The 27875-nt window shown below is 45.1% G+C and overlaps 3 protein-coding genes across 4 annotated transcripts in view; 2 read left to right on the top strand and 1 right to left on the bottom strand.

The window, feature by feature from the left end:
* LOC149364887 (pleckstrin homology domain-containing family M member 2-like) overlaps positions 1-2805 on the bottom strand; it is a 35894-nt gene extending 33089 nt beyond the window's left edge. The window contains exons 1-2 of the mRNA XM_089574847.1: positions 2172-2805; positions 1620-1720 (exon numbers count right to left, since the gene is read on the bottom strand). Coding sequence (XP_089430973.1) covers positions 1620-1720; positions 2172-2279 — 209 coding nt within the window. The 5' untranslated portion in view covers positions 2280-2805. The remainder of the gene's footprint in view (positions 1-1619; positions 1721-2171) is intronic.
* Positions 2806-2948: 143 nt separating this feature from the next.
* LOC149364886 (uncharacterized) lies at positions 2949-18851 on the top strand. Of its 2 annotated transcripts, none has more exons than XM_089574845.1 (5): positions 2949-4748; positions 7789-8033; positions 13475-13678; positions 15865-15979; positions 17742-18851. In XM_089574845.1, exons 1-5 carry the CDS (start codon positions 3120-3122, stop codon positions 18294-18296), a joined length of 2748 nt encoding a protein of 915 aa, XP_089430971.1. In that variant the 5' UTR covers positions 2949-3119; the 3' UTR covers positions 18297-18851. The 2 variants fall into 2 exon arrangements, with proteins under 2 accessions (XP_089430971.1, XP_089430972.1); XM_089574846.1 differs by having other exon boundaries at positions 4571-4716.
* Positions 18852-19680: 829 nt separating this feature from the next.
* The window catches only part of Rim2 (replication in mitochondria 2), a 56894-nt gene continuing 48699 nt past the window's right edge, over positions 19681-27875 (top strand). The window contains exons 1-6 of the mRNA XM_089574849.1: positions 19681-19853; positions 23086-23358; positions 24917-24994; positions 25160-25260; positions 25532-25598; positions 26676-26956. Of these exons, the coding sequence (XP_089430975.1) occupies positions 19813-19853; positions 23086-23358; positions 24917-24994; positions 25160-25260; positions 25532-25598; positions 26676-26956 (841 nt within the window). The 5' untranslated portion in view covers positions 19681-19812. The remainder of the gene's footprint in view (positions 19854-23085; positions 23359-24916; positions 24995-25159; positions 25261-25531; positions 25599-26675; positions 26957-27875) is intronic.

Below are 27875 nucleotides of genomic sequence, written 5' to 3'. Positions count from 1 at the left end.
GGTATGAGGCTGCGGTAATCATATCTGTGCACGCCGCGAGCAGACGACAAGGTATGAAGGTACATATTTAACATGCTCTCCTGATTGGTTGAGGAAATCTCTACTTTCCACAGTACTGCAAGGAACTTATGAGATATACCTAGTATAGCTATTGCGTTTAGATCTCACAGTAGAAATTTTAAAGTAAATAAAGCAATCATCTGCAAACAGTCTTACTCGGGACAACATGCAGTTATGCAAACCACTAATACAGACTATCACTATAGCATGGCAAACATTTCTTTCTTTTTTTTTCCCCGCCGTATACAATGGATGCCAAGGTGACCACATATGACTTTCGACACCTTGTAACAGTGTTCTTTTAACCTTCCATTAACCCTTTCACACACCACTTTTTGTTTCCATCAAAATGAAATATTTTTCCTTTTAAATAGTATACTCAGGCATTAAGAAAGACAATTTGTTAGTCTTCCAGCACATACTAGTGGTTGGCTTTGCAGGAATGTACAAAATTTTATATAGTCACAATTACGAAACAGCATGACTTATCAAGTAAATGCCTGAAGGATCGAGAAAATAGCTTTTATTTTGAAGGAGCACATTACGCTTGAAATTGCGAGAAAAAAAAAAACATTATGATACTACTGGTGGCGAATGATGTCAGCACAAATAGGTTTATGGAGAGCTCCGGATAATTCGACCCCCTGGGGTTCATTACAGTGCACTAACATCGCACTGTACATGGGCCTCTATCATTTCGCCTGAATCGAAATGCAACCGCCGCAGCCAGGCACCATAGACACTGAGCCACCGTGGCAGCCGATTATCACCAGTACAGCAAAATGTAATTTTCCTATATGTACAACATATAGGCACTCATAAAGTTAATACACAGACTTTGAGCTGTACACTCTCTCGTGCAGATCAGCATTGCAATTCTTTACTGCTATGGCCACAACTTAAAGTTATAGTGCCATACCTCAGCGATGTCAGTAGCACTTTATTGATTCCCATAACCGTTTCATAGGAATAATCCTTGTGTGGATATCTCTAACGATATTTGATTCATATTTGATTTGGTTCTACCACTATCAGATTTGTATTTGATTCGATTTCCAGTTACACTACTCCTATTTGATTTGGTAGCAAAGTGACACTAGTCATACTAGATTCTGAAAAAGTATTATTCGCACACTCTTAACTATGAATAAATAGTTTTACCACTGCTGCAGACACCACAGCAATGTTGTCCCAAGCAAAACCATGACTATAGGCATTCTGCATCCTAAATATCGTCTTTGGAGATTATACTTTTGCGATATATTTATAGCATTAAAAAATAAGTCACGATAAGCATCAGACAAAAAGAAGACACACACATGCCATTTCACAGAAGAGTTCTGAATGAAAACCCTGCTCCAGTTTCGCATCCTTATTTCAGAAAATGCTGAAATCATATACTATGAAAGGGAAGCGCATGCTTAGTGCATGTGTGCAGCCAATGCTTCAAGAAAGTATAATGTATTCACATTAAGAGGAAGGTCACCATATAAACTTTGACTAGCAAACGCTATGAGAAAAAATAGCTTGCAACGGGTGCCTAACGAGTGGTGGCTTACCCATAAAGAAAAACTCTGTCGAGATGTTCACATAAACAGCAGGCCTCTGGAGTGTCTTCAGTCAAACCGTCCCTGCCAGCAAGCTCTGCAACATTCTGCACCTACAAGCGGGAATGATCAAACAGTTACATAGAGTAAACTCTTTTAACAGGCAGCACTTTGCGGCTAGTTTCGTTTTGTACACAGCTAGCCAACTAAACAAAGTAGTAAAGTGTGCTCACCTTACCGTTTGTAACAATGGCACCCGCGTGATATACGTATGTACAAGTCAACAACGCAGAGCCAAAGCGCGCAGTTAAACGTAAGGAGTTTAAGAAACCCGTGACTAGCCCTTTATTTTTCGCAAACGCTGACACAAATCGGAACAATGGCATTAAAAAGAAAAATCATCGTGAGCTGACTAGCGCAGCTATCCTTCGGCTCGCGAAATCGGGGACTCATGAACTGCACATCGCTATTCAAACAACACACAAGGTAATACTGCACCTTCCCACAGCGACACGAACACAAGACGGCAGCCTAAAACGAAAGTAGTACGTAAAGCATACTAACCTGTTTCACGGCCTCCTGAAGCGTTGTCAGAAGACGATTCTTCGTGTCATGGTCGGAGGAACCAAGCTGTTTAACATCGAAGACAGGAACTATGCCAAATCGCGACATCGCGACTACGCGATCATTTGACTGCTAACACTTCAACAAGCGCGTTCCCTGACAACAACATCGGTGACAGAGAACAACCGCACGACTCCACGCTTACGCGTACTACGGGAGCGAAGCGTTGGTGGAGTCACGCTCACTGGGCGAGACAGCTCGCAAGGCCCACCACTTGGCCGCCAATCCCCGCACCACTCTCAGCGACAGTTCTGCTTGAGTCACAGCCGTAAACTTCATGACAGACGTTATCGGCGCTGGCAATGGCTTCGGCAATTGCGGAAACGTTTGAAGGGTGCATTTAAAGATCTACAGTGGGTTTATCTCCAAGTCCTAAAGTGCGAGCAGCCGACTGTAATTGACGCTTTCTATTTTCCGCATGTTACAAAACAAAACAAACAGGAGTAGTGCAGCAAATGTCCCTCTACCGACGTCTTACCAAGGTACGCAAGGGATAGTTTTTTTCTTTCGTTCTGCCATGGGTTCACCGTGCATTTTTCAACAGTTGAAGCAGTGACAGCAAACTGAAGCTTCAAGTGTTTGCAAATGGAGGGATAATCAGCGCCAGTTAGCGCTTTTTATCTCCCTCTGGTTTTTGCTCTTGCGTTAGGATGTAGCCGCGTAGCCGGCTTCACTAGCCATACACGTCTGAGCCAAGTCTTAGCCACAGCCGTGTGACTCGAATGGTGCTGTGCTGTCTGTGCGTTGGGAGTTGTTAACAGATTGTTGTTGGACTCGGTAGTTAAGAATATTCAGTCATCATGTCGGTGACTACGCTTCTTCCATAACTTAACGTCTTGGACGCAACGCAAGAAACTTTGTGACATTTCCATTTCTCGGGAGCACGCAATGGGAATTCATGTGACGGTCAACCTCGATGTCGAACCGCTGACAGCTGATCTTTTCTTTCCTCTCGGACTCACCGCCGGTACCTCTGTCGGTATTGCAATCGCTGCCCCATCTACATCAAAGGCTGACGAGCGTAAGGGTACCTTTTCTGTGTGTCATGCTCTCGTGTGCGGCAAGAAGGTTCCCATTGGGAGGAGCAACGCCGGCAGAGGCTGCGATGCTCCCGATACTCCAAAAGGGCTACAGGTCCGCTCACCCTTGGTTAACGGAAAGCCGTTATGTCAGCTAAAAAATGTACGTAAAGGAGCTGTGAAGCCACCGGACCTGCCGCCGGTTACAAGGCCGGCAAAATCGGCGGCGCGCGCAGTTTTGATACCAGTGACGGCGTCGATCCCCGACGAGACCTGTAGTACGGATACGATCATCACCGACGATCCTGATGAGTGTAAGAAAGCAATTGAAGACATCATTAAAACTTCAGAGCCTTCGACCAAAAATGTGTTTGAATGCACAGTGTGTTCCCACCGGACATTTGACAAGGAAGAGGCAGTGGAGCACTGCCAGTCGCATCTTGTTTCCAGTGGTTCGGCAGCAGCGTCGAACAAAGTGACAGCGAGTGCCGCGACACCAGTTGTACCGAAACGTGGTCGTCCTCCAAAGGAAAGGTTCCAATGCAGCACATGTTCCATGTCGTTTCTCTCTGAGCAGCGTCTCCAGGCGCACCTTCGCACCCACACTGCTCGTGGTGCTACGGTGTCTTTTGTGTCTGCAGCAAAGAATGGCAATGAAATTCAGCCCCGTGATGAGTCGGCGAAATACGTGCCAGATTCCTTTGCAGACAGCGAGTCGTCTTCCCCACAAACTTGGCCACCTCTTAATCCTGATGCGATTTTAGATGAGTCTAGTTCTATCACTCCTCACATCCATGACAGTGAGACTTACTGCTGCCTTGGATGTACCCAAAGCTTTTCTTCAGCGACTGAACTTGATTCCCATCGCCAGTCAGTGCACCAAGGATCATACTTTTGCCACCTTTGTGGCGAAGTCTTTAACGAGCCCATCGACTTGGAATCCCATGTGACGGCAACTCATGGAAAGGGCATTTGCTTTTACTGCACTCTGTGCTTGATGGTTTTTGTTGGTGAAGAGTCCTTTAAGAGCCACAAAGCAGAGTGTGGTGTTGCCTGTGCTACTTCCAAGCAGAGGAGACGAGAATTCATCTGCTCCCGCTGCTCTTTCATTACGGACACTTATGCCAAGTTATGCAGTCATGTAGCCGAGAACCACCCCAATGTGCCTGTGCAACGCTGTGATGAGTGTCATAAGCTGTTCCTTCATACTGCCATGCTTCAGCATCATTCTGAAACAGTGCATTCAAAATCAAATCAAGAAGTCACCCAGGGAAACAAGAAAAGGACTGCGATACGTCTCTATCCGTGTGCATTCTGCGACCGTGTGTTTAAAAGCCACAACGGCATCCGAGCCCACACAAACATACACAAAAACTTTCGGCCCTATGAATGCCAGAAGTGTGGTGCTTCTCTGTCGTCACTGCCAAATCTTCAAGCACACATGATCAGCATTCATGGCAACCCTGGTGATAACGCTAAGTGTCCTCACTGCCCAAAGGTCTTTTATATTTTCTGTAATCGCATACTGTGATGCTCAGACATAAGAGATGCTGGCCATCAGTGGTTTTAAATGCTTGTATGTTGAAAATCATTATGTCCTTGTCTTTTGCAGTGATTTTTATTGCACAATTTTCCTTAAGGCAAGGAATTTGTTATTGCATAAGCTGTTGAATCAGACATTGAACCCTCAGGTTGAAACCTCCAAGCTTTTATTTGTTCCCAAAATGCAGAAAGAATTTAAGAAAGGAACATGGCAATTTAATCAGCATTTAGGTAAGCTACTGTGCTTAATTAGCTGCATTATATTTTTGGTAAGTATGCTATCCACTTCCAAAAAGTAATCAAGAAGTCTATTTCAGTCTAGACGTCACAAGTTTGAATTGAGTAACAGAAAATTTTTTAATACAATTTCTTCAGCTATAAATACAACTTTTGCTGACAGAAAACCATCAACATACAAAAAAGAGCCATTGAATCGATTTTTACTAAAAACGAAAATTGGGCGAAGTTCTCCTCAGTAAACCTTCAGGTGTGCAGTCTTAGCCAGCAGCCTATATGATTAGCCAAGTCTACATAATCAAGGCAAGCAGTTGGCTTTTCTCATATATGCTGCTTGAATAATACTTCGGTTAGGTTAGCTCATTCCTGACAGTACATGCTCACACAAAGAAGAGATGGACCTGTACACTGTACATACTGCATGAAGCTTGCCTATCAGGATAGAAGTAAGATCGACATCACAGATCATGTTAAGAGCCAACTTTGAAGCAAAAGAAATACAGATGGCTCCATTAGATCTACTCCACCTTGGGGGATTCCCCTAAAACATTTGACCAACTCTGTTCCCACTTCGAGTTATTGATCAATTCGCTCTCGCCCTACCATAAGCTTGCCGTCCCGGTTAGCTCAATTGGTAGAGCAACTGCTCCGGTGTAGCGGTGGTCCCGGGTTCGAACCCCGGACCAGGACGAATTTTTTTTAACTACGAAGTTTCTGAGAAAGCTGTGTAGCTTTCCTTTGTAGCCGTATGGCTGCGCTCGGGTGGATGCCAATGAGTAATTACTCCCTTATTACAAATCTACTCCACCTTGGGGGATTCCCCTAAAACATTTGACCAACTCTGTTTCCACTTCGAGTTATTGATCAATTCGCTCTCGCCCTACCATAAGCTTGCCGTCCCGGTTAGCTCAATTGGTAGAGCGACTGCTCCGGTGTAGCGGTGGTCCCGGGTTCGAACCCCGGACCAGGACGAATTTTTCTTTAACTACGAAGTTTCTGAGAAAGCTGTGCAGCTTTCCTTTGTAGCCGTATGGCTGCGCTCGGGTGGATGCCAATGAGTAATTACTCCCTTATTACAAATCTACTCCACCTTGGGGGATTCCCCTAAAACATTTGACCAACTCTGTTCCCACTTCGAGTTATTGATCAATTCGCTCTCGCCCTACCATAAGCTTGCCGTCCCGGTTAGCTCAATTGGTAGAGCGACTGCTCCGGTGTAGCGGTGGTCCCGGGTTCGAACCCCGGACCAGGACGAATTTTTCTTTAACTACGAAGTTTCTGAGAAAGCTGTGCAGCTTTCCTTTGTAGCCGTATGGCTGCGCTCGGGTGGATGCCAATGAGTAATTACTCCCTTATTACAAAAGTTCCTTTCCTAAAAATTTCCAATAAACCTGCATGATGTGCAATAAACTTAGGTCTATGGACATTTAACTGTCATTTCTGGAAGCAAAGGAGTGGATAATGAAGTCGCATTTGTTGACCCTTTAACTGTATCACCTTGCACCTTGTGTCACCTTGGTAAAGCACTCATAACCAGTTGATTTTACTGCACAAGTACATGGCAACCCCTAGGCCTAAAAATCTGGGACCATTTGGTGTTTTGAATTTTGAAACAAAAGCATTGAGGATAATTTTACTTTGACTGAGTACAACTTTACCCTGCAGTGAAGCTCCAGCCGCATTCAGGACCGCCGCATAGAATTTCTCCACTACAAAAAAGTAGCCCGTAGTTAAAACTTTTCTTGTTACCTAAATAGGAAGCTAATCACAAGAAAAAAATTATAAGCTCTATAATTTTGATACTTGACTTGTTTAATATAGTTAAACATTAAAAATTAAATTTGTTCACTATTGGAGTCAGCTAGTGGTGTAACACAGGACGCCGCGGTCCATGGCCTAGTGTCAACAACTGCTTTTTATTTAAACTGTATCCTACGTTAGTGATCTGAATAAAGGCAGGGACGTGATCATCGCTGGGACAGTTGGGATCACTGGTGCGACAATAAGACTCAGCATCGTCTTACAGTATGGAGACATATTTCCACTGGGCAGGCACAAGGTTTTCTACCAGCAAGGCTGGGACACTTGGAGACGGATCCGCACAGCACACCTTTTATAAAGCGAAAAACCTCCAATATGGAGAACAGATAACTTAAGGTTTGTTAGAGCAATATAGGGGATATAGGAAACTATCAAGGGATGGCAGAGAGTCAGGTGGCCAGATGAGGTCAGGAAATTTGTGAGGACAGGTTGGCCGCAGCTGGTGCAGGAGAGAATACCTAGAGCAGGGGTTCTCAAACTTTTTTGCTTGGAGGAACCCCAAAAGCCTTCAATAAGTTCCAGGGCCCCCCCCCCCCCCCCCCCCCCCCCCCCCCCCCGCTTTCACTTACCAGCAATGTTGTCGAGTGCATTTTTGCAAAGGGAAAGTTGCAGAGGTTAAATGTTTATTCCACAGATTAATACAAATACTAATTTGATGGGTGGTACTGCTTCCCTTTTAAGAGCAAGTCAAAGTGTGGCTCAGTAGCGCTCAGAGCCAGTCTCATATCAGCTGCCGGGTCAGGGCCGGTGAGGGTTCTCGCGGAACACAAGAAGACAGCCCGCGGAACCCAGTTTGAGAACCCCTGACCTAGAGGATAATGCTTCTTTATCCTCCACTGGACAATAACCAGGCTGATAATGGTGCCTATGAGCAAAGAGCTGTGGTGCAATGCTGCCTTGCCTTACCTTGACAAAAATGTTTGCCCTGCTATGCCCAGGTCTTTAAGCTGATGCGGTCGCTCAAGATTCACATCCGTGCCATCCACAGCCAGGAAAGCCGCAAGCAGTGCACACTGTGCGGCAAGTTGCTGGCCACAGAGCGCAAGCTGCAGCTTCACATGGCCCTGACACACTTTGGGGACGCTGTCGACTGCCAGGACAACACCTTCCCTCTGCTGCGCCCACAGAAGTGTGAACAGTGTGATTTCAAGAGCTTCAGCTACGCACGGCTCGCAAGACACAGGTGCGAGCCATTGGGCCTTCCTCAGTTTGTCAGCCAGCACTGAGCCTTGTTGGAGCATGGTGGCAACTTATAGAATGTCCATGCGGGACGTGCCGCTATGATCCACGGGAAGGTTACTGCTCAATTTTATACGGTGTATAAGCAAATTTTTTTTGTTCGTGAAACAGTCGGGAGACAGCAGCTCTGCTCTTTAGCAGCACTACAAAATATAAGTGTATTCATCGCCAAGACTGCAGTCACTATCAGCTATGTCGGAAAGGACCTGTGACATATATGCATCAGGAATGTTTTTTTAGACCAAACCTTGTCTCTTCAACACAGTTTTTCTTTACACTGTTAAAAACTTGTGATAAACTGTGTCACCAGATGTGAAATATGTAGCAGTGTGCAAATAGTATTTATTCATAACCGAATAAAATACAAATAGGCTACCTTTGTTTCTGAATCAAATAGAATAATTTGGTTAAAAACCAAATCCAGTGCGAATCGAATAGTGAAAGAACCAGATTGAGTGTGATACGGATATTTATGTGGTTATTTGCTAGTTTTGTTAATGTTCATATAAAATGAATATATATGTGGAAAACTGAAATGCTAGTGGCGCTAATAGTCATAAAATTAAAGCTCTAGCTTTCGAAAGGTCATCTCCACTTTGGGACATGCTACGAGAAATGAGTATATTAACTCTATATAGTCATGTCATATGCACAGAATAATTTCCTTTTGCTACTGATGACAACAGTGAACAAACTGACACTAAATCTCAGGTGATGAGTGGGACGAGGGTTTGAGCCATATAGCCGTCACGGTAGCTCAGTGGTAACGGTGCTCGGTTGCTGACCCTAAAGATGCAGGTTCGATCCCGGCCACGGCTGTCATATTTCGATGGAGGCGAAATGCTAAAGGCCCGTGTAATGTGCGATGTGAGTGCACGTTAATAGAACCCCAAGTGGTCTAAGTTATCCGGAGCCCTCTATTACATCATCCTCATAGCCTGAGTTGGTTTGTGAATTCGAATCCCATAAACCATAAGCCAGTTTGAGCCATGACCTCCGATATCAGGCATGGAGGCAGGGTTTGCTAAACCTGGCTGAACTCTTTTGTATCACCAAATCTTGAAGGTCGTATGCATGAACATTATGAATGCCTTCACAAGAATGGACTGCATCGCAGCTCTGAACCCTCCTTCTTGCATAGACCAATCCGATTTGAACTTCATTCCAATTATTTCGAAATTATTCGATAACTTTAGAATGTATTGATTCATTTTTTAAAATTTGAAAATACATTTCTAATTAATTTGGCAAATCTAGTAGAAGGATATCCGATTCGCTATTAGAAAATATTGAGTAATCAAGCTACACTAAAAATATTCAATGTACGATAGAGTCGGTGAGAGTGTTTCCTGATTTGGGTGGCCTGCAATGACAGTCTTCTGTAAACGAGATAGCTCACTACTGGATCACACAGCAGGCAAGAGAAAGTTAGCCATTTATGTCATTCTACAATGTGAAGACCACAGCTGGCATGCCAGCTGCTGAAGCTGTGTGGTACCCAAAGTAAGACCATGGGTTTCTTTTCTTCGTATCTCCTCCTTTGCAGCTATTGCACAGGTTAATGCGACACTGTACTTAAGCTCTTTGTGTATAATCCCATTCCGTCCAGTCGATATAGAGTGACCTGTGTTCTATTCCTCAGGCTGTGTGCTTTGCGGTGTCTAGGTTCAGTCTCGTTTACTAGTATAAAACGTGCAAACAGACTCGGCACTCAGTTTTCGCTCAGAATAGGACATGCAGAAGTATTACAAAGAGTACAATGGGCAAGAAAAAAGAAACAAATTAAATTGCCGAGCCCTCACTGCCAGTGCTTTAATACAGCAAAAGCCCGCCACAGTGGCTTAGCAGTTATAGCGTATGGCTGCTGACCTCAAAGATGCGGAATGGAAATGGTGGCCATGGTGGCCAAAAACACATGTGTGCTATCAGTCTCGGTGCATGTAAAGAACTGGAGGTGATTGTAATTAATTCAGAGCCCTCCACTGTGGCGTCTCTCATGGCCAATAGGCAGGCTTTGGGTGTTAAACCACAGGCCACTACTAAATGCAACAAGCACAGGTCATTTGTGCACAACCGATGCTGTGTATATGATAGCAACTGTAAGCAGACACTGGAAGTTTTTATGTAGCTTTCTTTTGCAATTCCGGTGCGCTGTTTAGAATGGGTGAAGCCATTGACAAGAAAGTGAAAACAATAAAAAATTCCTCCCTGAACACAGCTTATGTTGTTCATCAGGAAGACAGTCTCGTCTTCAAATGGAATCCCTTTCTTCAAAAGGGCAACTAATAATAATTGCTTATTGAGGAAAGGAAATGGCCCAGTATCTGTCTCACATATCACGGCGGACACCTGAACCGCGCCGTAAGGGAAGGGAGGAAGGTGGGAGTGAAAGAGGAAAGAAAGAGGTTCCGTAGTGGAGGTCTCTGGAATAATTTGGACTACCTGGGGATCTTTAACGTGCACTGACATTGCACAGCACACAGGCGTCTTTTGCGTTTTGCTTCCATCGAAACGCGGCCACCGTGGTCGGGTTCGAACCAGGGTACACTGGCTCAGGAGACGAGCGCCTTTACCAATAAGCCACAGCGGTGGATAAAATTCATTCTTGCAAACAGCAGTGGAAATTTTTTAAGTTGTCACACTGCTATGATTATTGAAAGCTGAATGACATTGTGCATTGTTGTTCCACCTCCTTATTGCACATTCTCTGTAGATGCAGCTATTTAAAGCATAAATGGTTCAAAAGTTGAGATCCCTTTGTACATGGGAATAGAGAGGACTTTGGGGCATGTGATGGTGTTCATATGGCACTCCTGGGATCCTGAAGCTTTAGGGAGCTGTGGGAACTCACTTTCTTAAAGGGACACTGAGGAGAGCACTATTAATATATTTTTTATAGCAAAATCCGATAGTTCGGCATGTCATGGCTTTGTTGCCACTTGGCCGGCAGCGAAAAATGCATTTATTTCTAAGAAATTTGGATTCGAAGTTGAAAAGGTTTTTCCCGCCGCTGTGATTCAAACTTGGGATTCGGCTATGACGACAGAGGACTAAGTGACGTGAAACATGACGTGATGCAGACTCCGTGATTTCTGGCTGCCAGCAGTGCGGCCTAGCAGCAGCCGAAAAGAAAGCTACCGCCGGCCGCACGTTGAAGGCATCTATCGGCTATTGCGGCCGTCGCTACAGTCGCTTCGCTTACGTTTGCACCGGCGTTTTGCGAGCGTTACGATGGATCTCGTTCTCGAAGTCGTCAACGAAGTTCTCGCAAATAGACACCTTTAGCATACCGTGTACCTTGATACCGCTAGCGGAATACCGGGAGCCCGCCTAACGCCGGCGAGCAGGCGCTGATTGGCCCCGATGCTTCAGGCGAGCGCGTAGCTGCCCGGCACGTGGCGCCGTCTGGCGACGTCAAGGAGATTTGCGCATGCATTGGCTGCGCCTCAGTGATTTGTGCTTCTCGTGTCCTAGCGTTGCTAGAACCATTGGTTCCAGCAACACTGTTTTGTTATATGACGTCATGACGCTTGTACTTGCGAGTTTGGCCTGTGGCGGCGATACCTGTATTTTGGTTCTTGCTCTTTTCTACGTTACAAGAGCTTTGTTGTCAGTATGAGTGGCGTTTTTGTAATCAGGAGCTGGTATTCTGTCGATACAAGCCAACTTCAATTGCTCCTCAGTGTCCCTTTAAGGGCTTACCACTGACCTAAGCATGTCATGAGATTATGGTGATTATGAAAAGATCATGCCTCATACCAAAAGAATTGAACACTGCACTATCAAAGAAACAAGGGTCTATAATCTTAATTTGGCATCGAAAATCATATAAAAAGCCTTGCAATGAAAGCTGCTATTATCTGTGTATTACATCACGTGGCCACATCTAAATAAAACATCGCTGATTTGTTTTAACTGTTTTTTTTTAAGGGGTGTGTGTCACATTTTACGATTTTTTATGTTCTCTCCAGTGTGCCCTTCGATGAAAAGCAACGCTACCTTTGCATCGTCGATCTTGGGCTTTAGCTTTTGTCACTGAAGAAAGAGAAGCGATTGCGCCGAAAAATGGCGAGCCGGGACTTGAACCACTGCCCCTTGGTTCCTGAGCCGGGTGCAATAACCCTTTACCACTGAGAAGCGTTCTTTCGACTTGGTTAAGGAGAGGCCTTATGTGTTTTGGTGTGAAGAAAGAAAAATAATAATAATAAATAAAACAAAAAGGGAACAGCGTATGTGTCTGCGAAGTGATATGCAAAGAAGACCCCAGGCCACTGAAGGGACCCATTAATGCTGTCATGTCATACCCTTAAGATGGAACCTGTGTGTCCCCCCAATTTTTTTCATTGTCCTTTGCTTTTTTTTTCTTTGCTCTATCTTCAGAATAAAAGTCAGCTTACAGTGCAACCTAGTTTATGTTCTGAGCTCTGCGCCAAAATACTGTTTTGTCTTGCTTACTGCATAAAGCATAAAAATTTCTTTTGTTGATTTGAAGTCAATAATTTTAGTGTATTTCAGTTTGTAACCTACTGCATTTTTTTCAAGGCACACGTTATGCTTGCAGCAAGAAAGGGAAAACTGCATGAAATGGTGATGCCAAAGTGCATCACAGAGCAATGATGCATTCACAGCAGTCGATAGAGCAGCGAACGAATGAGTGAATGAATGATTAAGGAGCAGCAAATGAGTGAGCACATGCAACTTGTGGCAGTGCTGTGCGTCCTCTTGTGATGTCACGGCCCGCTGAAACTCAAGCTCTTGGCAAAAAAAAAAAAGCAGCACTGTATTGAATACTTTTGGGCATATCTGCTGCAGTTTTGTCACTCCCAAGATCCTGCGCAGCAGCATTGTCAGGAAAGAAAATTGAACTTGAAAGCTGTGTGTCCTTATTTCCTTAACTCTACTCCAGAGCTGCAAGTAAGGCAGGCTTTATCATAAATATACTGTCCACTGGGTTTGCTTGTCCATATCGCGTGTCTTGTTTTGCATTGTCAATGTTGAAAATCTTCTGAAAGTTAGAGGAACTCTAGTCTTCATTCCTCCAGAGCTTGAGACTTCCAGGAGCACTAGAGTGCCTTGCGACATGGATACCCTTTGGGCCATATATATTGAATAAAGGCTGTACAGGTACCCACAAAAGTTTTCGGAACACCAAAATCTCAAAAAGCTTCAATTTTCTCACTACATAGAGGCACAGCCAGGCATTAAGAAGTGCATCGTGTTGTTCGTGGAGGAAAGTACTGAGTTCATCCATCAGTTCGTGGATGCATGCTGAAACTGCTCAGAAATTAAGTTTTGTTGTAATTTTTGTGTTCCGAAAACTTTTGTGGGCACCTGTACATAATTTTTTGCAAGCCTTGGTGTGATCTTGGGCTTCTGTGCATGCAGGGTAACTCACACAGGCGTCTACAAGCACCAGTGTCCCGAGTGTGGCAAGAACTTTGTGGTCCGTGACCAGATGACACGACACATACAGATTGTCCACCGCAAGATGCGCTTCACCTGCCCTGATTGCCCGCGCGTGTTCTACTCGGAGAAGCTCTTTCAGCACCACATCGATGCACACCGCCTGGGGCAAGGTTTTCCATGCACGTACGTCCTTTCTGGTTTTCAAGGATGTATGAATTGTATCGCTTGGCTTTGGGAAGTTGCGGGAAAACTTTACTGCTTGAAGAAGAATGCTTGCCAAGTCCTATTTCGCAGTGTAAGTTCTTCCTTGCTAAACAGTAAGAAGACACTTCTACTCAAATATTGTTGAACTAGAGGCATTTTAGTCAGCATTAAGAAAAAAAAAAATGAGGCACAAGTCATGAGCACATGGCATTCTCCTTAATACATAGTATTTGATCTTCGGCCAGAAGTTTTAAAAAAATTTCCCTGTGCAAACTACTGGCTAGTTACACTCAAATATCATACTGAATAAACAGCACAAAAAACAAACGCACAATAAGAAAGGTGGACACAGGACAAGCGTTGTGCTTTTTATGAACCTTTACCAACTTGCCCAACTGAACAATCTGTTAAGTATCATGCAAAAAGTAGCATATGTATTATGGCCTATGTTGCTTGAAAAATAATTGCAACATGTTCACTGGGGCAGTGACTTTCGAAGTCCTAATCCCTGTGTGTTGAGGCACACAGGGATTTCCTTGGTTATGGCATGATCCATCATTGAACCACTAGCAAATCCTGCTTTTTGTGCTGCTAACAGATTGCAATAACGACGTTGTAAGCATGCTTTATGTGGGCTGTTTGAAACTTTTTAAAGGGACACTGAGGAAAGCTCTATTATTATTTTTTTTATAGCAGAATCCGATAGTTCGGCATTTCATGGCTTTGTTGCCACTTGGCTGGCAGCGAAAGATGCATTTATTTCTAAGAAATTTGGATTCGAAGTTGAAAAAGATTTTCCCGCCGCGCTGATTCAAACTTGGGATTCTCCTATGACGACACAGGACTAAGTGACGTGAAACATGATGTGCACACCACGTAACGCAGACTCCGTGATTTCTGGCGGCCAGCAGTGCGGCCCAGCAGCAGCCGAAAAGAAAGCTACTGCCGGCCGCACGTTGAAGGCATCTATCGGCTATTGCGGCCGTCGCTTCGTTTACGTTTACACCGGCGTTTTGCCAGCGTTACAATGGATCCCGTTCTCGAAGTCGTCAACGAAGTTCTCGCAAATAGACACCTTTAGCATACCGTGTACCTTGTTACCGTTAGCGGAATACCGGGAGCCCCCATACCGCTGTTAGCAGGCGCTGATTGGTCCCGGCGCTGCAGGAGCGCGCGTAGCTGTCGGGTACGTGGCGCCATCTGGCAACGTCAAGGAGATTTGCACATGCATTGGCTGCGCCTCAGTGATTCGTGGCTTCTCGGGTCCTAGTGTTGCTAGAACTATTGGTTCTAGCAACACTGTTTTGTCCTATGACGTCATGAAGCTTGTACTTGCGAGTTTGGCCTGTGGCGGCGATACCTGTATTTTGGTTCTTGCTCTTTTCTACGTTACAAGAGCTTTGTTGTCAGTATGAATGGCGTTTTTGTAATCAGGAGCTGGTGTTCTGTCGATGCAAGTCAACTTCAATTTCTCCTCAGTGTCCCTTTAAGCTATCCCACAGCTTCTTCATGTGATTCAATATTTGTGTCCGCATAGCTTGCGTGTGCAGCGTGACCCTCCAGTGACCCACGGACCACAACGCAATGAACATGCTAACATTTCCAATTATTTGGTATTGTTGAAAAATAGCAATAACCTGTAACTATCACTTGTAGGGAAGCCAAGCGGCTGATTTTATAATTGGCACCACCTACCAGGGGAGGGAACAGCCAAGGCTATAAGATAACCCATACTCAATGGATGGGCAATTTGCGTGGTCTCTTTTTGCTCAGCAGGTGGTGTTGCCGGTCAAGTCATTTACTTGGCTTGCTTCTCTGTTAACAGGAGTTGCAGTTGACTGCAGTTTGTAAATGATTCCGGACAATCCAGGCAAATGCTGATGTTAAATTACTTATGATGCAACACAGACCATAATATACTACTTTGTGCACAATGTTTGGGTGCAAATGTGCCAGTAGTTTGCGCAGAGAAATTTTTTAGAATCATGCAGTCAAAAGGAGCCCTTAGAGTTAGGGTCAACGTAAAAATAATAGTCTTGAAGGTTGCTCTTCCAGAGCTGTTAACGAGTCAAGTGCTCTTTCCAACCTCAGAGGTGATTGTATTGCCTATAGTGTTGTTGGCTGCTTAATACAACAATTTCTGTCTGCTTTTTTTTCCTTTTCAGCCTCTGCAATAACTTTTTCGAAACTAAGGCTGCATTGGACCATCACAGCCAAAGCCATGAAGCACACCTCCCTCTTGAGTGCCATCTATGCAAGAAGCGCTTCAAGTTCCCCCAGGTAATGGTGGTCTGCCACAAGAAGCACTGCCGTGTTAGCACACCACTGTTGTACATATTCGACACTTGTCGCTAATTACTACTGGCACCACTACAGTGCACAATGAATGCATGTTTTTTTGCTACAAGCATTCATTAACTGGCTGTGCAAGTGGATCTTTCTCTTGATGGGTACTCATTACTGTCTGAGGTTATTGCTGGTGCAGCCTGTTAATTCAAATTTAATTCAAGCATGACTTCATAATATAAAGTTGCTACCAAAATCTGTGCAGTGATTCTCGTGAATGCTGCAGCATTTATCAGTTCATCATGGTGCTTATTGTTGTGCAAAACCGAAGGCTAAGATTGCAATGGCTTGTGAAGAACGCACTTTGCAGCTTCTACTTTGTGGTGGCACTCCACATCCATGATTTGGCTTCAGTTGTAGAAGGATGCTTTTGTCCCACTTCGGTGCGCAGATGTGGCAAGTTGTTTGCAAACACTGCAGTCTTTTCGTTTTCTTGTAAATACGAGCAAATGTGCCACCCTGGTAATAGCACTTTCACAATGTGAATCCTCTTTATTTGCAAACAGCTCTTCTAATGAATGAGCTGCATTCTCTTATTACTTAAAAATCTTAAGCTAATTTGAAGGCAGAGATTCACACATGCGGTATCCAACCTGAAAATGATCTGCTGCTTGGCATTTTTGAAGCATCTAGAGGATTTTTCACTCGGGCAGGCCCTGGCAAACTGAACATTGGATGATATCAGTGAAGAGACCAGAATGAATTCATAATGTGGCATCGTTTGTGAAACAGTTATTCTCAAAATTTTAACTTTTCACATAGGAACTGAAAATACACAGTATACACTTTTTCAGTGTTCTTTCAGTGTGACATATCTACTCTTCTGACATTTGAAGGCTTTAAATCACAATAATTACATCAGAAAATGGCACAGTCAGCAAAGGCTAAGAAAACGGTATTGTATTAAAAAATTGTGCTTCCCATTACACCACCAGCCTTTCCATCACTGAATTTTCTGGCAAAGCGGTTTTGTTCATATTGATGAAAAGCAGTCTCAGAAAAATGACACTAATCCTCTCCACCAATCATGGGCACCATCTTTCGGCATTCAGTTCTGCTTACTAACAGTTTCTAGGGTTGGAACCATGCCAGATCAAATGTGTGGTATTTTTCGTGTTTATTTGAATAGACGTCAACCGAACAAATGTGGACTGACCTGTTAAAGGAGTAGAGATACCAAATTTTTCATAGTGTGTAGTGTGTGTATGACATCAGTAAGTATGAATCCCATGGAATTTGTCAGCACTCAATAAATAATTAGTAATTTATTTTTTTCCCTCTGTAGTTTAAGTTTCCGTTACAGTTTCAAGACAATGGTTGCAACACCACGAGTGAATGTGAGATCACGTGAGGCATACTGCTGCTTTGTCAGGTTTATTCATTCAAACTCGTACGCTAAATTTGCCAGAAGCTGGAATGGCAGCAAATAAACAAAGAGCTATTATTTTACAGCTTTTGTATGCCTCGCATGGTCTGCTGCTCACCTGTGACATCGCATCTGTCTTTCGACTGCTGAAACCAAAACCAAAACTGCATGGAAGAATAAATTCAGTTGTAAGTTAGGTACTGGGCTGGGCATAGGTGGATTTCATGCAGTAGTTCATGTTTACCCATTATGCATCATTCGAAAGAAAAAATATGGGGGGCTGCTGCAAGTTTTCTGGAGTGTGGCTAACTTTGGGGGTTCTCTTGGCAGGGGCTGAGTATGCATCGACGGTACCATCACAGGAGGGATGTTGGGCAGCCAAGGTCCTGGAACATCGGAGACCATACTTGGCGGTACAGCTGCGACGTGTGCCATATCCGATTCAAGTACCAAAGCAGTCTCGCCGCGCATCGGCTCAACCGGCATGCAGAGGTGGAGCGGCTCACCTGCAGCTACTGCAGTCGCAGCTTCAAGTCACAGGGTGTACTGGCACTGCACATTCGCTCACACACAGGCGAGAAGCCACATGTGTGTCCACACTGCAGCAAGGCATTCAGCATTCCAACCAACCTGAAGAATCACATCATCACTCAGCATACCAAGGAGTTCAAGCTCTTCTGCCCACTGTGCTCCAAGGGAGCAGTCAACCGGGAGAAGCTTCGGCAACACCTTCTTCAGTCGCACAAGGCCGTGAACGACTCTACAAGCAAAGTCAGGAGGCCAGCACTGAAGACTGGCCCGTCCATGCCAGAGATCCAAGACCTAGCCATAAGAGAAGTGGCTATGGATGACGCAGCCTCCATTTTGGCACAAATCATGATGTGAATGCAGAAGCAGGTGTTCAGTGGGGCTTTAATTACTTTCCGACCTTGACACACGTCTCTTATTAAGTCATTGCAACTTTGATTATCACATAAAAGGCTCATGCTTGACGACGGCAGAAAGAGATATGACTCGGCAGCAGCTGGACATTGTCAGATAAAACGCAGACCAAAGATTCAACCGTTAATTTGTTATTTTGCACTTAAAAAACAAGTACACCGCACTGCAAGTTATTTGTTGCGCGTGAGAAGACATCACTGATGATTTTCTTTGTAGTGCTTTCTGTTTCACACAGAGTACATTATGTACTTGGTTTGAAATTGTACTAGCCTGATGGAGGGCAGTAAATATTTTTATAAATTCACTGTGCACGGTTTCTGCGGCCTCTTCCATAAGTTGGGAAGATGGTAAAGTGAAAACAGCATTGCTACTGACCATACAGAACAAATAATAAATTTTCGTTATGAATGCAGTGATATGCCTTTGCATGTGCCTGATATAACATAAGTAAGGCTAAACCTTTAAAGCATATAAAGCATACATTTCTCTGCATTCTTTCATTTTGAGTTTTGTTGTTTGTCAATAGCGAGAAAATTGCAAAAGGATAATCAAGTGCTGGCAATACCCTAAGGAATAAGCATAGCCTAAATTTCAAGTTTGCGCGAAAAAAATTATTTTCAGTGAAATTTTTGTACCTCTGACTTATGAGACGCCTAATACATTCCCTTTGACCTTCCTTTCTCCCTGTCCCCTGCATATCCCCTACCCCTACGTCTTTTTTTATTTTTACTTTCACTTCTCTCTGCTTTTGCCTGCCTTTTTTTTTTTTTTTTTGCTAGACTTACATGCCTGCCTGTTCCCTCGTTAACTCAAATGTTTTGACATTTGAATCATTACGAAATGTCATATATCCGGCCGGCGCGTGCAGCAAAGCCTGCTTGCTGGCATCTCGAAGGGTTAGGAGCCCTAAAAATATAGCCTCACGAGAACCGCAGCAGCAGTTTAGCTGCAAGGCTCCAACCCAAGTTCCAAGTTTAGTAAGGTTGGGCCACTACAACCGCTCTCTCTCTCTTACTCTGTCACTGCTGCTGCTTAGATGTTTTGCTTATTTTCTTTTTATTTTTGTACATAGACGAGACTGAAAAGTGGCGAAAATATACTGCTGCCCTCTGTCGCATGTCCGTCATACTAATGCAAAATTTTGTCAACAATAAACATTGTCTAAGGTTTTATTCGCTTATATTAACTAATAAAAAAATGCGTTTTATAATATAAAAGCTTTTGAGCAGCTCGCGGCTCGTTCGTTAGAGGGCGTCTTTTATTCTTGCTGCTCTGGGTAAACATTCCACCACGTGACCTCAGCGAGCCAATGCCGGCCTAGTGTTCACGTGCTCGCCAAATGATCGGTAAATCAGTGGTGCCGTGAGATGCGTGCTTGCAGCTCAGTAAAAATTTTCGCTAGTGTGTTCGGGAGCAGCGTCGAGTGTTGTTGTGTGTGGATTGATGTGTTCTGGATGGGATGTCGCATTACGATGCCATAATACACCTCTTGGCTGGAGGGTGAGTAATACCCAAAAAAACAGGTTGCGTCGGCGCAATTCCGAGACAACCTTCGCCGCCACTCGACCGGGACGTAACCCATGCTTTCAAACGGCGGTCAACGTCGCAGCTCGCCGCAAGGCGCAGTCTGTGAGCCCGCGGAGATCCTCTTCGGAAGTGTTTCACGCTGTGGATATCAACTGCAATGAGCCACGGGCATTCTCAGAGGAGCTCGTGGACCGGGGGAATGTTTCCTGCACATTTTACTCGAGCAGGGCTCTGTCCTCCAAATTAGCCAGCCTCGCTCGCGTCCTCCGCACCCAGGCGGACGGACGTCTGGTTAGCGCGTTCTGTCCGTGTAACCAACCCTGCATAAAGCGATTACTTTTGCAGCTAAACGTAAACCATGTTCTAAGCTTAGAAGTTCTATTAAGTGGCTCATATACACCCATCGCAGCCTTTGGCTTGTGAATGCCGCCTTGTCTGACACGTTTTAACATGTTCTCTGCCAGTTAGGGCACGCTGAAATTGTGTTCTTCCTGTGGTACCAGCTTTTTTTTTTTTTTTTCGCTGAGCAGCATTTGTAAAAGTGCTGAGCAATTTCTGGACCGCAGGGCGCACTGTTCTAGCTTAGGAGCGTCTACACGGCGTACGGATTCCGTGTGGACGCTGTGTCGGTCACGTTCGCACCGACGTGCCTTCATGCGTTGGAGCGGCCACGCGATTGCTTTTATTGTTGTTGTTTGCTGCTCTATTTTTCTCGCGACCTTTTATTAACTGCTTGGAGTCGATGAATGGGGTTTAATAGCAACGCACATGAATAGCAGTGCTGAACTGATTTTTGTGTGTGTGTGTGTTAATACCGGAAAGAAATTTACTTCAGTTCGAAGCAACAAGCATTAATTTGAAGAACGTTTCATTTGCGAGTTGGTAGTAGCTGCAGGGTGCGGAAATTCAGTAGAAAGTGGCCAGAGTGTCGTGTTTCAGATCTGACTGTAGTGTGCGTTTCTGTTCGTTTCATTTTTTTTTTTTTTTCAACTCCTTAAGCTCGGTAACTGGTGTCGTTTCTCACCAGCGGTGAATGCCCTGAACAGGATATCGGCCCTTCTGCACCAGTCGGCGTCGCATATGCCGGCTAACGTTTAGGATTGAACGCTCGTCGATGCTTCCCAGGGAGACGCCTGGAAAACCTCGCTGGCGCCAGTTGCGTTTTTTTTATTTCCCTTCCAGGTCACTTGTTTCTTTGCCCCGCCCTCGTCAAGGCCTTGTTTATGGCACCGGCGTCATTGAAAACGGGCTCCTTTCTCAAGGGGAATCCGTGATCAGCCAAGTTGTATCAGCTCGCGTACGCGTTAACGTTTTTCTAGAGCGTGCAACGACCCTGCTCGTACGCTGTTCCATAACTAGGGCGGACGCAACGGTGTTAATTGCTAGTTACCTGTGAACGCTGCGGGGAAAGAAGTGCCGCTTGTAGGGGCAGAGCGGTGCATGCTAACTGTCTAAAATCATATTTGTGCCCTTTCGTTCTGAAAATTTTTTGTTTGCTTAAAGCATTGCGTAATCAGTTCGGTGGCGTTCAGGGTGACTGTAAAGTCAGTAGTGTTAAGTACCGCGCTAAAAGCGGTGCGGTAACCAAGGTCGCTCCATTTTCAAATCATTTCATAAGTCGGCGTTTTTTTGCTGTTAGTTGGTGGCCTGTAGGCGCGTCTGTCTCACCAGCTGTCGATTTACGTAAGGAAAGCGCGCAGACCGTTTCGCTTGGCCTGTTGTGACGGGCTCGGCACAAGGACGGCAGAAGCTTTCCGGCCCATTCATTTACATACATCGGCAGGTAAAAAAAAAAAAAAAAAAGAATGCTCATTAAGTAGACGACCGCGTGACGTGGAGCTACCTTGTAAGTCTCGAGATGGTTATTGTTGTCGGGTTTTCCTTGCTGGAGCGTAGTGGCGCTTTTTAATGTTGCGGCATGGTAGACAGCGCCTGCGGATACGCCTTCATGGGTAGCAGCACTCGTGGCTGTCTTCGTGCCGTGGCATCGCTTTCTCTTCAGGTGTTATGGCATTACATTCCCATAAGTTAAACTTTTACAGGTATCTTGCGCACTGTTTACTTGCCCAGTAGAAGGATTGAGGGCACCGCGGCGGCCGCATTTCGATGCAGGCGAAACGCAACGCGCTGTGCGATGTCACTGCACTTCCCAGGTGGTCGAAATTATTCCGCAGTCCTCCGGATGGATGATAATGGCTTTACCCTTTGTACCGGGCGGTAGCTTTCGCCACCTAGCCTATACTTCCCCCATTGTTAATTTATTTTTATTTTCCCTTTAATTCGTTCTTACAATGTCTAATCTGTCTATCCTTTTCCCTTCGAAATTCACCCCTCCCTTGATTTCCGCCACCAATCCTCCAACCTCCCCTTTGTCAATGTCACGCTTTTCCCATCCAGTCGCCCGTCCTCTCCAGTAAATCCCAGCGCTATCTCTATGGCCGTTGCTGCCCCCTCTGGGGCTGGGCGGAGTTCTGCGCACCTCAGAACCAAGTGCTCTATGGTCTCCGTTTCCGTTTTACAAGCAGAGCCCAAAATATCCACTTCTTCAAATTTGGACCTATACGTTTTTATTCTCAAGAGTCCCTGTCCTAGCCTCAAAAAGCAGTGAACTGCCCCGCGAATTATCGAATAATCGCTCTTTTTTGATGTCCTGTTTTCGTGTCCTAAATATGCCTAGCGCCGATTTTTCCTGCATTCTTCCACTACGGCACCTGTTTCTCCCTTTCTTCTTTCACTCCCTCCTTTATCCCTTTCCTTCCCTTGAGGCGTGGTTGAGGTGTCCACCGAGATGCGAGGCAGTTAGTGTGCCATTTCCTTTTCCACAAAACCACTAATTTGGGGCGCCACTTTATTTTTATTTTTTAGTACTCACAATTACGGCAGCTGAGTTTAACTGCTGAATTTCGTTTTCATACTTGTGGAGTTAAAAATATATTTATTGAAACGCAGAAGGGTGCCCACGCTTCTTGCGTAAATTGTACGACTTGTTGTTTCGGAGTGCATTGGAAAACACTCGAGTGCGAATGAAACTACATATGTGACATTACCTTGTGGAGTCGATAGGTAACGTTTTAATGGAGTTCGCTGCACAGAAGTTGGCATGTTGGGTTTCCACCGCGGGTGCATTTGGATATCGGATTTTGATAGAGAACGCCGCACCTGATCGAGAAAGTAATTCGTTAATCGGGTTCTCATCCTCATGCAGTCTGGGTGGAACTGCCGGTGCCATCGCCACCTGCCCGCTGGAAGTGGTGAAGACGCGCCTTCAGTCGTCAGTAGCCAATTTCCACTTCGTGTCCGGTCCCGGTGGCACTCCAGCAGCCGTCCAGTCGATCGCTGTGCGCCTCGGCCTGAACGCCGCCTGTACTACATGCACCCCGTCGTCGACCGGAGGCAGCGGCGGCTTCTCCACCTCGGTGATAAACGCCAACGGTGGCACGTCGCGGGCGCCCTCCATTGGAATATGGCGCTGCCTGAAGTGAGTGTCCACTTCTTCGTTTTGCGAGCCACACACAGGCTCTCTCTAAGTGGGGCCGAGTAAAGCAGCACATAACAAGACATCTGCCCTTAGGTCAGAAGCGTCGTTGTCGGTCTAATGAAGTGGTCTTCTGTTGTGTTTGCATGTTCATTGAGAGTCTTGACCAGTTATTCTGATTGGCTTGTCTAGTAGAGCCAGTTTGTGACGATATGAGCTTGCGAAAATTTATTTATTATTTTTATCACAATACCCACATCACACACATAGCATTAAATTAAAGACCACAGGTCTTTCACCACTAAGGGCAAATGAAACAGCCTTAAAACTTACATTGATGTGCTGCCTTGCTCTCCTCATTTTTTGTGTGGCAGTGAAAGGGAACTGTCTAATAAATGTTTGCAGTGTCGACTTTCAAGCACTGGACATAGAAAGCCATGCCTGGGTAATTAAGCTTTAAAGTTCTGCACTGTATGAGATGTCTTGTTTTCATATCAGAGGTAGTGCCTTTTTTCTCACTGTGCTGCTGTGTGGCATTTATGGTGGTGGCATGATTTTTATTTGCTTTTCTTTGTGGTGTTGCGTGTTTAGGAATGCAGGACTGTCTCTCAGCTCAGTACTGCCATTGGCTCTGTTACTTCTATTATTGCCTTTGAAACAAATGCTGCGTGTATCCCATGTGCATTGGTAAATGGATGCAGTTAAGTTTAGGCTGTTCTTGTTCCATGTGTCAAATCATGTGCCACTTGCTTGGACATGCTGCATTTCTCTGCTAGTACTATTCTTGCGATACTGGGCTAGAGTTGCACTCACGTTGTTAAAATTTTTTTTTCATCAAACCTTCATTAATAGATGTGTTTATCATTCTAAGCTGCGCATATTTCTTCAGAACAAAGCACTGAACTGCACTGCCCTGTACCTGGGCAAACGCAAGTAGTACTGTTCCACTTTCCCGTTCTTCTGCATCAAGTGGGAGGGCTTTGTTTGAGTTGCAGAATGCAAAGAGTGGACTGTCGACAGCACATTAGTGTGATCCGCAATCTCAAAGACACAGCATTTCCGTGGCATGTCTTGAGTGATAGCGATATTCATCCCACTGCCACCTAGGTGCAGGGTAAGCTGAACTTGCGAACTGGTTGAAAAGGACTTTCTTATCGCTTGATTTCCAAAGAACGGGACCTTTGATGCTATCGCATTAAAACGTTGAGCAATGTCAGTTCGATGCTAAGAACTCCACTGCATCCCAGAATGATAATTTAAAAAAAATAATTTAGTACTTTTGGGAACGTGTGAAAGCAAACCACTGTCACGCAATTGATTCATCATGTTTAAACACTTGTACTTGATCGATTGCCATGGCGGTGTGCTCGGTGCTGTTTCGGTGCTCCTTCGTGGGCGGCAGTGCAGCTGTGAGCCTCTGCAGTGTCATTTGCTGTCTGCCGCAGCCACGCACTCACACAGGCACCCTGCTGCACAGGGGTGACGGCTGCTTCGACGACTTCTAACACTGATGTTTTTCTCTCCCCCTCTTCTCTCTGTCTTCATCCCCAACTCAACCCAGGCAAATAGTCGAGATGGAAGGCACCAAGGCTCTTTTCAAGGGTCTCGGGCCTAACCTGGTCGGAGTGGCGCCTTCGAGGTACACCATTTTTGACAGCCGCTGCCGCTGCTGCTGCTGCCGCTGACCGGGGCATGCGCAAGCGCACTCTCCCCCTCTTTGTCCCCAATATTTTGCCCCCCTGAGTCTTCTTTCAGCACAGCTCCCACTCACACAGTTCTTGCCTTCCATGTTTTGCCACACCAGGGCCATCTACTTCTGTACATACTCCAACTCCAAGAGCATCTTCAACGAGCTTCTCCCTTCGGATACTCCCATTGTACATATCTGTTCAGCAGCCAGCGCTGGTAAGACTCTTAGAATTGGGCGTAGTTGCTCAGTAGCCTCCCTTTTCTTAACTTACTTTCTTTTTTTTTTCTTGCAATCCTGTTGCTCATTCTTTTTAACACCACCGCCATGGTAGTCTTGCTTGTGTGTTTTGCCAATGCCCCGTGCAGCGAGATTTCGCTTGTGAGTGTTTGGTGCTTTCTGGCTAAAGTGAGCGTTGTGGCGCTGGTTGTCTGAAGCGCACATTGGAAGCGTAGATCCATGGTGTGCCTGCGCCTGCTGTCTTTCCAGGCTTCATGTCTTGCACGGCGACCAACCCCATTTGGTTTGTGAAGACGAGGCTCCAACTTGATCAAAGGTGAGGAGAACTCCGACAAAACTTCACATAGAACTCAGCATGACGGCTGTTTATGGATCATGCAGAGCGCTTCTTTTTGACCCTCAAAGTTCCACTCGGATGTTTGCTAGACATGCCTCCTTTCAGCTTGCTGTAGTCTGTGCGTGCAGTATAAGGCTGCTTGAAGAAGCTTCACTTCTGTGTTTACGGCAGGTGCATAGGTAACTACGATTACCTTCTGGATGCTGCAAGAACAGTGTACAATGTCAGGCTTGTATAAGGAGAGAGAACTGGATTAGCTGGTGCACTCGTGTAATGGAAACTGCATACTTGCTGACAACTATCTGTGGCTGTGAATGGAAGGCAAGTGTAGATACGAGTGACAGGTGTATGTGCTAAATGTCAGCTTATATGAACAAGTGCTCTGTGTTCCCATGCTCGCAGTCCAACCACACAAACCTTCCGCCCTCACCTCATGTTCATAACATGTACAGCATAGCTGTGAGAAGTTGTCAGTGAGTATAGCACTCTGTACGTGGTGCTGCATTTGAAATTTAATTTCAGCCTGGTTGTACAGTATTTGTGTGGTAAAGGCTCTCGTAGAGACTTCATATTGCTGTTGTTGACTGTAATGTAAGCTGCCTCATTCTTTTTATGGCATTTTCAAGTTACTTTTTTAGTTTCAACCACCTATGTTGTTGCGCCTGTGTCAGACTGGCACAATTTTTTGTAAAACAGTGCAGAGCACAACTACTTATGTTTGGTGCTTCCTGTTCCTTCTGCACAATGGTTTTTATGTTACCCATCCATCATGCTTACTTTCGCTGTAGAGATGCAAGCACCTCTAGGCAAGTACATGCACAGTGTAATTAGCTGTTATGAGTGCAGTAGTTTATTCCCGCATCCTGTCCAAGTATTGCTGTTGAAGTTGGAGATCTTTGGTGCATAGTGGCAGCTGTTGGATAGACTGTTATGAAGGGAATGTTATAAGAGCAAATGTGTGGAGTGGTGATAATCCCTCTTGTGCTTCCCTACTAAAAGTTGTTCTTGATGTGTTTTTTTTTTTTCCTTCTTTTTTTCTTCCCACGCCCTTGGCAGGATGTATGGCAGCATCTCTGCCCTGCAGTGTATCCGCGACATCTACCAGAGGCATGGTCTGGTGGGATTCTACAAGGGTATCACGGCGTCGTACTTTGGCATCTCGGAAACCATCATCCATTTTGTCATCTACGAGTTCATCAAGGCTCGACTGCGACAGCGCAAGGAGTCCTTGAGAGACTCGTACGATCCCGACGTCAAGTCCACCCGTGACTTTGTACAGTTCATGGTGGCCGGTGCCATCTCCAAGACCTGCGCCTCCACCCTCGCCTACCCCCATGGTGAGTGCACTTGCTCCCTTGGCATGTGCTCCTTCTTCTTTGCAGGATATTGCTGGAGTACCTTGCTCTTTGCCCACTGAGCAGAGAGACCTGTGAAGAGTCAGACGCAGCTTGCACGAATTGCCGGTTTCTTTTAGATCACAACCTGACCTTAGCAGGCGCAGCTTTTCGTTAGTATAGAACATTGATTTGTTTTGTCTTATGCTATGGCCTAGTGTATTGTTTTTTACATTAGGACTTTATGTTGCCATTCCAGTGCACATTCTGATAAGTACTCTGTGGTGAGAAGTCTGCAGTCAGCAATGGCGAGAATACACGCAATTGGCAGCTAATTTCCTTGACAAGATATTGGCATAGGACTTGATATATTATCATAATACCCTGCAGATGATTTTTTTTTTTATTTCCTGCAGTTGGATACAGGCAGATGTTTTCTTCTTTACTCAAGGAGTCATGGCTACATTCAGCACTGCTCATTGTCACTTGGTTATGAGTTGCAAAGAAACCAGGCATCAAGAGGAACAAATGGAGTTGCACTTTGCAAGCGACAGGGACTGCTCTGACTTGAATGGATCCAATCTCCAGTATAATATGAGTGGCTTATTTCACATTATTAACAATAATGTATGGTTTCAGTATCTGACAGGCAGCATAATTCACTGCGTGGTAGTTTTTTCATAGTGGGTTCTGTCGTCACTTAAAATTAGGATATGTTTTTGCACGTGCACGCTCCTTCTGATCTGCATAGCAGGTGTAAAAGAGTCTGCAATGTTTATTTTTGTAGCCTTCGGAAAATGGCACTTGGCCATCTCATTGAGAAGTGTTCACTGCCCCTGCTTTGCCACTGCAGCTTCATTAGGGTGCTGATAAAATTAAAGCAGCTACTGTGTAGGAGCCAGATCTGTAGCTGTTCATGTTT

The sequence above is a fragment of the Amblyomma mixtum genome, chromosome 2, assembly GCF_055824585.1.
Source record: "Amblyomma mixtum isolate Tamu chromosome 2, ASM5582458v1, whole genome shotgun sequence".
Lineage (NCBI taxonomy): Eukaryota > Metazoa > Arthropoda > Arachnida > Ixodida > Ixodidae > Amblyomma > Amblyomma mixtum.
This window is presented reverse-complemented; position numbering and strand designations above follow the sequence as displayed.

Coding starts and splice junctions, on each gene's coding strand:
- LOC149364886 (XM_089574845.1), top strand. CDS start 3,120: ATGGGAATTCATGTGACGGTCAACCTCGATGTCGAACCGCTGACAGCT. Junction 4,749..7,788: donor AGTGTCCTCACTGCCCAAAG/GTCTTTTATATT, acceptor TGCTATGCCCAG/GTCTTTAAGCTGATGCGGTC. Junction 13,679..15,864: donor GGGCAAGGTTTTCCATGCAC/GTACGTCCTTTC, acceptor TTTCCTTTTCAG/CCTCTGCAATAACTTTTTCG.